This window comes from Varanus komodoensis, unplaced genomic scaffold (assembly GCF_004798865.1).
Source record: "Varanus komodoensis strain SLA01 unplaced genomic scaffold, ASM479886v1 scaffold17, whole genome shotgun sequence".
NCBI classification, from domain to species: Eukaryota; Metazoa; Chordata; class Lepidosauria; order Squamata; family Varanidae; genus Varanus; species Varanus komodoensis.
The window spans coordinates 11876335-11887050 of record NW_025335505.1 but is presented as its reverse complement, the minus strand read 5'-3'; the positions used below and the strand labels follow the sequence as shown (position 1 = coordinate 11887050).

General features: G+C 36.0%; 1 protein-coding gene across 2 annotated transcripts in view; it reads right to left on the bottom strand.

The window, feature by feature from the left end:
- Window positions 1-10716, bottom strand: part of GNAL (G protein subunit alpha L) — a 141043-nt gene that overhangs the window by 26289 nt on the left and 104038 nt on the right. For both annotated transcript variants that reach the window (XM_044426439.1, XM_044426440.1), the window contains exon 5: window positions 4511-4608. In XM_044426439.1, the coding sequence (XP_044282374.1) occupies window positions 4511-4608 (98 nt within the window). The remainder of the gene's footprint in view (window positions 1-4510; window positions 4609-10716) is intronic.

Here is a 10716-nt window from a genome sequence, read left to right as displayed (position 1 = left end):
TATTTAAGCAACATTTTAAATGCTAAATACAATTGAATTTTATCTGGCCAGGGCGGCTTATTTTATAATGTGAGTTTTAATTAAGATTATTTTATATGGATTTTAACTTGTTTTATCTATGTTGTAAGCCGCCCCGAGGCTTCGGCGAATGGGGCGGCATAAAAATGTTTTAATAAATAAATAAATAAATAAATAAATAAACCCTGTTAGTATGTCTGGACTTCTTGACATAGTAACAGGGTGTTTCATCAATATAACACAAGGCTCGACTTCTTTTCTTTTTCCTTTCATTTTCAGAAGGTGAGATGTGGATGTGCTAGAGCAGTGCCTAGCGGGGACAATGGACTGGATGAAGACTAACAAACTCAGTATTAATCCAGACAAGACTGAGACGCTTGGGTCCTTTCTGTAGCTGGATAAATGTTGTTCAGCCTGTTCTGGGTAGCTCTGCAGCAGCAGGTTCATAGCTTGGGGGTCATCCCTGAGCCAACTTCATCACTTGAGGCTCAGGTGATGGAGTGTCTTCTATCAGCTTTAGCTGATGGCACAGCTACATCCCTATCTGGACAGGAATAGGAAACTTGTCTAGTTTCAGTAAACTACGCTCTGGTACTTTCTAACCTGGATTACTGCAATGCACTCTATGTGCAGTTGTCCTTGATGACTGTTAAGCAGCTGTGGTTTCTCAGTAGTGTCTCCCCATTATGGAACAAGCTGTCCACTAGGGCCCACCTGTTCCACTATTCTTTTGGTGCAAATTACGGCTGTCCTAAACAACAGACATTTAATCAGCTCTGAATATTATGTTAAAACATTATCTCAGCAGTCTAACAGGTTGTTTTTTCAATCAGTTTTTAATCTGAATTGAAACACCCAGTTTTTACTGATTTTTAATCAATTTTTACTGTTACCTGTATTTTTATATTGCTTTTAAAAATATTTTACGTGCTGCTATAACCTATCCAGAGAAATCTTTAACAAATGGGGGAGAGAGAGAGAGAGAGAGAAGGAAGAGTATAAAAATAACTACAGAAATACTTACAATGTATACAGGAGGCATACAAATTTAATATTATTTTGATTTTTAAAAAATTAATTCCTTTTCAAGGGATTGATTATAAGCCATACGTAGCTTTAGGGATGAAACATCTACTGCTTCATTGACTATGCCAAAGCCTTTGATGGTGTGGATCACAACAAATTGTGGCAAGTTGTTAAAGAGATGGGACTACCAGACCATCTTATTTGTCTCTTGAGGAACTTGTATTTGGGCCAAGGAGCAACAGTTAGAATGGGACATGGAACAGTTGATTGGTTCAAAATTGGGAAAGGATGGGGGCTTTATATTGTTGCCCTGCCTATTTAACTTATATGCAGAGCACATCATGCGAAAGGCCAGGCTAAATGAATTACAAGCTTAGGATTGCTGGGAGAATATCAACAGCCTCAGATATGCAGATGATACCACTCTGATGGCAGAAAGTGAAGAGGAACTAAAGAGCCTCTTGATGCAGGAGAAGGAGGAGAGCGCAAAAGTTGGCTTGAAACTCAACATTAAGAAAACTAAGTTCATGGCATCGGGCCCTATCAATTCCTGGCAAATAGATGTGGAAGAAATGGAGGTAGTGACACTGAAGATTTTATTTTCCTGGGCTCCAAGATCACCGCAGATGGTGACTGCAGCCAAGAAATTAAAGGACACTTGCTCCTTGGAAGGAAAGCTATGGCAAATTTAGACAGCATACTAAAAGCAGAGACATCATCCTGCCAACAAATGTTCATATAGTCAAAGCAATATAAAACTGGGTTTTCCCAGTTGTAATGTATGGCTGTGAAAATTGGATGATGAGGAAGGCTGAGAGCTGAAGAACTGATGCTTTTGAATCGTGGCATTGGAGAAGACTCCTGAGAGTCCCTTGGACTGCAAAGAAAACAAATCAGTCAATCTTAAACTGTTCTTTAGAAGGACAGATACTGAAGCTGAAGCTCAAATACTTTGGCCACCTAATGAGAAGGGAATCACTGGAGAAGACCCTGATGATGGGAACAATTGAAGGCAAAAGGAGAAGTGGATGGCAGAGGTTGAGGTGGCTGGATGGGGTCACTGGGGCAGGTGAGCAGTTGGGAGAACTGGAGAGCCCGGAAGCATGTTGCCCATTGGGTCCCAAAGAGTTAGATGTGACTTTGCAACTAATCAACAACAGCTTTAGAAAGCAGTAATAGTTTCTTTCTCTTAATCAGCCTTTCAGCCAATTAACCTAGAACATTTCATCCAACTGAATTCATTGAATGTTTGTGAAGACTTGACTGTCTTATTTCAAGTAGAGTTACTGAATACTTAAAACATACAAGCTTTCTCTAAAGACATCTTCACTGTTCATAGTGGTCCAGAACTACTGTTTCCTTACCATTTCCCGCAGACACTGTTCATAGTTCTATTCTGAAAGCTGCCCAAAGTTGCTCTTTCCCATCTCACAGTAAGTTCTGAAACACTTTAATGATTTTACCTTGTAGCTTAGGGGACCCCAACCTGGGAATCTGAGAAACTGCTGTGGGTAGTCCCACAAAATGTCTAATCAGTAATTTGCCATTTCGGTGTCTACATGCCATATCTATGGATTGTATTTAGCTGCATCTTATTCAGCAATAACATTTGTGTCTATTGAACACTACAATATCCCTTTAGTAAGAGATTGTTTAACTCAACTAATTGCTGATAGTGCAATACATGCTTCTTTTAAACATATGTTTTCAAAATGTTCATTATTGGCTTCCTTTTGGGAGAAGGTTACTACAAGATAAATTTTATATTGGAATAGTCCTCAATATTCATTGATGTACACTCTTTTAAAAAATATTTACCTGCTGCCTAGAATAAAAATAGAAAAAAGCTAATGACATCTAAAAGGGAAATGGACAATGTTTGCCAGATAAAAGATTGATATTATAAAAAAGAAAAGATAAACACTTCCTGGGTTGAGGACCTTACAAAACTTTTTATATGAATGGGTAATATACAGAGACAATTTCAAATGGATACTTTTGCTGAAGCCAATGTATAATTGCTAGATAGGTGCATGCATTCCATACAAATCCAGATACATATATTAAAAAAGGGAATAGGGAAAAAATAGGGAAAAGAAAAAAAGAAACTGCAGACCCATGATCTTTGCATGATCACCAAAAACAAGAATATGTATTATATTTCTGTTTCTATGAAGAAACCACTAATAAAATGCAATTTCTGACTTTTCATAGAATATATATTACCTAAGACTGCTTACTTCTAGTATATTTTTCTTTTATAGATCTTCAATTGAATGATTATCACAAGGAAAGAATTGTCAGTATATTTTGGTGAATTTAAGTAAACACACATTCCTGACTTTTATAACATATATAATCATATTTTTCTAAACTGTCACAAAACTTAATAACTGTCTGTAGAAATCTGATTTTATGTTTGCATATCAAGAGAGGACTAAAAGATTAAACTGAAGCCTACTTTACAAATTGGAAATATCGTAAAATCAATACATTGGTACAATTATGTAAGCTTGGTCATGGTTAAGAATACATAGATACAATCAGCTGTTTAAGTCACTACAGTGGGACAGAAAGAAAGCTCCAACTGTTCTAATAAACCTTATGGGACTAACTAATAACAGCATGGAACATTTACAATTCCTTTAATTTATAGATTTATCCCTAGCTGTTATAGTTTTAAAAATATGTATGCTAAAGACAGCTTGCAGAATGAAGAAATGTATAATCACTTGACTAGGAAGAGGGTGCTCTAAATGAGGAAAGGATCTTCTTCAAGTATCGAATTATTTCACATTTATACCTCATCTATCAGCATATAACAAGCTGCTGCTGCTGCTGCTGCTACTACTTACAGACTCCTCTTCCATAAAGTCCCCAACCCTTTTCCAGAAAATGCAGACAATAGGTAGGCTTTTTGAACTGTGTTTTACCACTACATACATTAAATAACTGGGCATGAGATTATTTTTTCAGTGTTCACTATAAGTGAACTGCCTATAAGTTAGAGCCAAAATATGTTAAGTTTTTGTCATACAACCAAGTGAAATATCCTGCTTAGTTGCAGATTTTCATGAATTCTCTTACCTATTATGACTCTTACCTAAACAAAATTCAGAAAATTCAGCTGAATCTACAATGCAGTAGTGTTCATTCTAATTTAAATTGCATCCTATTAAAATATATGTATAATTGAAAAATTGAACAAAGAATAGTACTAAAATACTTATATGTTTGCTATACTAGTTGGTAGCTATAAAATAAGATTAATAAATATTAACAAAGGGAGAAACTTGTAAATTAGGCATGCACACAATCCAGTCAAACTAGGTACATAGATATTATCCCTTCCACTGAAAAGCGATCCTCCCATCTCCCCAAAAAAGCCTTTCTGAACATTTTTGGCCTCCACTTAAGGTTTTGAAATGCTATTTTTCAGAAGTACTTTTTTGTAAGTAGCACTTACTATTGTGCACAATCAATCAACTGGTATTCATTCGATCTCTCGAAGCACGCCTTTACTCCTTCATCGTCCCAGAGCTTTTTTGCGTGTTCAAAGAATTCCTGAAAATTAGAAATGTAACAGCACATTAAATTTGCTGAAGGAGTTAAGTAAAATTCAATAAATTTGAATTTTATCAATAATATACAACTCCGTGCTATCGATCAAAACCACATCTTAAACTCTCAGGGCTTAATTCTAAACATACTGCTTTTCCCCCAAAGACTCTTTTAACATGAAATCAGATCAGATCAGATCAGTTTTCACTTAAAAGTTACCTCTAATATTTGTCACAAATTAGTAGTCTTTGCTGTAAGAGTGTTGTTTTCATTGCAGTGAGTATTGTATTTATTGCAGGATTGGCACTAAAAATTTGTTTTCCATTTCCCTGACTTTGCTTGAACAACTTTTGTCAATCTTCCTAACCACCATTTAAAAGTAGTCCTATTAAAACAATTTATAAGTTAAATTTATTAAACAACAGTTTCATTGAATGTTTAAAACTACACAACCACTGAAAACCATTTATAAAACAAGGTAGGTGTTATTAATGTGAGCCTTTTAAAGCATTGACTTTTAACTGAAGAAACATATTTGTCTTGAAATTGCACTAAAACTTCATCAATAGTGAGTTAAAAGTAATTTTTAAACAATGACAAATGACAAAACATTATTGTTCTTGTTTTAAAAGTGCACTAAAAATTACATAACATTTCACAGAATATTCCTCTTAAAATGAAGCCACTATGAAACTTACAGGTTGGAAATACAACAAAAACTCAGGTTAGAAAACAGAGTATAATTACACTTTACAGAAATTTTAAATAAAAATATATGTCATTACAGTGTTCCCTCTTTCTTTTGCAACTCAGTACTTATTAATTCCCACCCCCCCACATTCCCTTTATTTTTTGGTCATTTTTTTTTCTTTTTAGCATTTGTCAAGGTATTGAATTTCTTCCTTAAGTTTCTCTTTTCTTCTATGTTGCATGTTTCATGTTGTTGCACATATCATGTTGCTGCTTATGATGCTTAACCTCCAAGTATTCAATGTATCATGTGCAAACACAACTGATTGACTGCAACATACTCCTACCAATTCTAACAGATCCAAGTTCTCCAGAACTCAGAACATCACTGTAAACCTGACACTGATAGACAACAACTTCTACATGTAAATTCTATATCAACATCACTTATTGATTCAAATTCCATGTTCAGCTGAAGTATTACCATGAGAAAGGATAAGTCATTTTGACAACATCTCACAGGTATGAGAATTTCTTGTTGGCCATCAAAATAAAACTGTAAAATGTGTCCGGTCCAATTTCATCATCTTGCCTTGGCTTATACACCTGAAACTGAATCTTGAATTTATTGTTGGCAGCTATGATCCACACAGTATATGATTTCTTTGATTTTTCTTTGGTTTTACAGTTCTTGTGTAAATAGTTTGATTTCCTATTCATAGAAGTTCAAGTACACTCATTATTCTGATGATTCCAACATTTGGTGTGTGTTTAATGACAGTAAGATCCAATTCCTATAAGCCCCAAACCAACTTTTCAACAACCGCTACCATTGTGTTTCTACAATCTAGATAATATCTGGCCACTGGGCTTAAGGATTTTTGAAAGCCAATTTCAACTTTTCTTCTGCTAGGCAAGTTCTCAGATAATTCAATGCCATTTGTTAACAACGGGGATTCAGAAGGCATTTTTTGTGGTTTTTCTGATTTTACAGCAGGCCAAACACTACAGTATACATTAGTTTTGTTTTTCCAAGATGACCCTGATGAGCTATTTGCCTTTCTGTGGACATATGCTTGAATAACCCATTCATATGTTGTAAAAGTTAAATTACATCTTTTTATCACTAGTTGCAAAGCCCACAAGCATTATGCTTTCATAACGTAATTTTTGGTTACTAAGGAAAGTCATGTGGGTTAGGGTAACCCTAACGTAGCACCTGAACAAATCAACGTCGTGAATAAATCTGAATCACAACATCCCTGACTTTTGAGCAACATCTTTGACTTTTCAGAAAGTGGCAACCCTGTCATTTTCATATACTTGGCTTGCCTTGATTACATCTGAGGATGAAACCTTTGTGCTTATTCGGTTAAGATAGGGTTTCACACTTAGATGGGTTGGAAGAGAGTCATGAAGCGCCTTACAGATGAAGCATTCCACTGAAGAACTGAGATAAGACTTGAAAATTAATCTCCTGTATGAGATGTAAGTTTTCAGAAAGGATTTAAATTATAGTATAAAAACATTTTTATAGAAGCCACTCTCCTGGGGTTTTAGGTTTCCCTGTTGAAGGTAAAAGAAAAGAAAGACCAAATACGAGATGGACTGACTTCATAAAGGAAGCCATAACCTTGAATTTACAGAAACTGAGGAGGGCTGCCAATGATAAGCTATTTTGGAAAGTATTCATTCATAGTGTCACCTTAAGTCACATATAACTTGATGGCACATAACACCAACCTGGATTTTCAAAAATGGACCCTCTTGACTAAGTGATACAGCATCAAGAATCCATGATATACAATATTCAAAAGAGCTAATTCATATAATCAAGTGGTATGTTACTTATCAAGAGAACAGCTCACTTCTATTCATGGGTACTGTATTCACATGATTAATAAGCTCCATCCACAGTAGTCAGTATATGATAGCGAGCTCATTAAAAAATCAACAATTATGAATAAACACGATTATGTGAATCAATCCAAACTAAGTAGGAAAGTAAGTTGGTTCCTTCTACAAATGCTTTGGAAACATTTCTGAATTACTTATTTCAGTTTTAAAATAGAGGGGCAAGTTGCTGCAAGAGATTAATTTAATGCATGTATAAACCTCCTGTACAGTTTTTAGTACTTTATGCACTCAGTCACTAGCCTGACAGTTCAAATGCAAGCTAAAAAATTACTGTAATTATAGGTGCCATTACATTTAAAATGTAACTCCACCCTGAGTCATACATAGGTCCAAGGAGAAGGTAGGATGTCAAATTTAAAAGAAAGGTAGAAGAAAACTGATGTGGTTGTTGTTCTTGTCATTATTCCTGAAAAGTTCTTTTCAAATATTAATCATTAGATCAGTGTTCAAGAATTTCATTACTCCAAAATTACTTTGCCTGATTCAAAGCATTAGAAAATAAAAGCATGCAGTTCATAGAGAAAATTTCACTTAATTTTCACATTCAACTTCCAAAATAAAGTATTTTGAAGGGATGCAAGTGAATTAATTTATCCAAGTAATGAACCTCATCCAGATGTTAACAAGAGTTTTAAAAAATGTAAATAGAAATTCCTTGATAAATTATGAGGTAGCAGAATGAAATCCAATCACTCTGGAAAAGTCTTTGCAGAACTCTGCATCTTCCTCTACTTCTTTCTCTCTGTTTTTCTCTTCAGCCCTGTGATAGTAAGATGACTTTTTTCTTACGTTCTGTCTTGCGCTCTGGGGTAAAACTTAGATTGATAAAGTATGTTTGTGAGGTATTTCTTTTTAATTCAGTATGACCAGCCAATGCGTTTCTCAACTAAGTACATGAAATCATAAATGCTCATGGACAAATCATCAAGCAGCAATCTTTGTACAGAACTTGCATAATTTTAGGCAAAAGTCTAAAGAAAATCAGGTTAAATATTTTGAAAACACATTTTAAATATTTTGAAAACACATTCCTTCCCTTTTTTGGGTACCGTTACAAGACAGATAGTTGCTATAAATGGTAAACTACTTGCTGCAACATTTCCCTATCTGGTTCGCTCTAGATGTGTTGGAGTATAAATCTCATCATCCCTGGCCAACATGGCCAATTATCATGCTGGGTTAGCTGCCTTCCTCCATACTAATCCTAATTCCAGTTAGTGTTACACAGCTGACCAGACATGGCCAAGCATCTTGTCCACATCTATGAATTTCAGCACGTGACAGTTATCCAATAAAACTAAACCTGCCATTGCCCTTGTTGCCTCTCCTGTTCAAACAACATTAAATGTGGAGTACAAGTAATGATGAATGTAAATAAAGACCATGTTCACACATTACACTGTGCTACTGAGTAAATAAAATGTGTTGTAATAACCCAGAGTGAAGGATTGATTTTGGATTGTCACTGAACTATGGGTGACTATACTGTCTAAATCCAACTGTGTAAATCCCCACCACCACCTTGAGACAAACTATGGGTTTAGTCATGGTTAACAAATCATGCTTTGTTAGCATGGGCAGCTTCAGACAAGATAAACCCACATTTCATAACAGCTCATGGCTCAACAACAGCCTACACTCAGCCCTTGGGGAGTTGATAGTCCCATTCCTTCAGACACACTAACAGGGAACAAGAGGGATGTATGTGGGCGCACTGGTGCTAGCTGAAGCCACACTGGAAACCCCAGGACTAGGATATTTTTACCAACGTTTACTCCCTTTAAGAAATCCTTTGTCAAGAATAGGGCCAAAGCAGACTATTAGATATAGCTGCAGCCACACCTTCATTTTCATTTTTATTCTAGAGTATGTGCAGGATGCCCAAGACAATTAGGGTACTTAATCCCTTTCCCCCACTATGAGGTTGATCTATATCAGGCCTGGAAGAGTACATATGTTGCATTTAGTAGGTATTTCCAGGAAGGGCTGGAAAAATTCCTGTGTGAAACCCTTGGAAGTCACTGCCAGTCAGTGTCAATCCTGGGCTGAAATTGGGGGCTGGAATGATAAAATGCTTGCCCAGTTGGAAATAGTACAGAATTATTTTAAAGGATAATTCTGGGTCTCCTCCAGGACATTCCCAATGCCCATCTAAGGAGGAAGCTAGGTTTACCCTCATTTACTATAAGGGTCCAACAAATATTGCTCAAATATTTTAAAACTTAACAACTTGTTAGAAGACCATCTAATTAAATCTAGCTATTTGAACTATTGGCAGAGAATCAGGGCAGAAACATACTGTTCCATATTTACAAATCTACTCCCTTCCTCAGTTAAATGAAGTATAGAGTCATAGAACTGGAAGTGCCAATGAAGTCTCAGGCCCAGCCCTCTGCTCAACGCAGGATTCCATGTTAACAGAGGACTGTCCAGCTACATTCTTAATAACTCCAAACTCCCCTTTCCTAAACTGTGGTTTCCAGAACTGGATGAAGTACTCAAGATGAGGCCTAACAAGACTAAGTAGAAGGAACTGTACTTTTCATGATTTGGAAGCAATACTTCTATTAATGCAGTCCAAAATAGCATTTGCCCCTTTTGCAGCCATATTACTGACTCATTTGGAGCTTGTGATCTGTAACAATTCCAGGATACTTCTTGCTTGTACTATTCTTGAGCTAGGTATCCCCCATCTAGTAAATATGCATTTGGTTTCCTTTCCTAGGTACAAAACATTGTATTTAACCCTGTTAAATTTCACTTTTTTGTTTTCAGTCCAGTGCTCCAACCTATCAAGATCACTTTTGGATTTTGTTTCCATCTATCATAATATTAGCTATTCCTCCCAATTTTTGTCATCTGGTTATGTGATAAACATTCCCTGCACATCCTCATCCAAATCATGAATTAAAATGTTAAACAGCACTGCCCCAGGACTGAATCCTTCAGTGCCTCACTTTCAGTTTGAGAACAGACTATTGATAAGCACTCTTTGAGTCCAGTTCTATAGCCAAATGTGGATCTACCTGATAGTTGTTCCATCTAGCCTACATTTAATTAGTTTGCTAATCAGGATATCATGGGGTGATTTGTCAAAAGCTTTACTGAAGTCATAATAAATTATGTCAACAGCATTCCCACAGTCTACAAGGGAGATTATCAAATCACAAAATGAAATCAGGTCAGTCTGGAAGGATTTGTTCTTGACAAATCCATGTTGGCTCCTAGTAATCTTTTCAAGGTGCTTGCAAATTGGCTACATTATAATCTGCTTCAGAATTTTCCCAGAGACTGTGTGAGACTGACTTTTCTCAGGTTCCTCCTTTATTCCCTTCTTGAAAATAGGGACTTTAGGTCTTTTCCAGTCATCTGGTCTATGTCTGATAATTTTTTTCCTCCTGTGGTCAAACACATTCTTCCCAGTCCTTGTAAGGTACAATTCATCCCATGCCAGTCAGCCATCTTGCAGGAAGCATATCCTATGATCCTAGAATCCAAATCTCC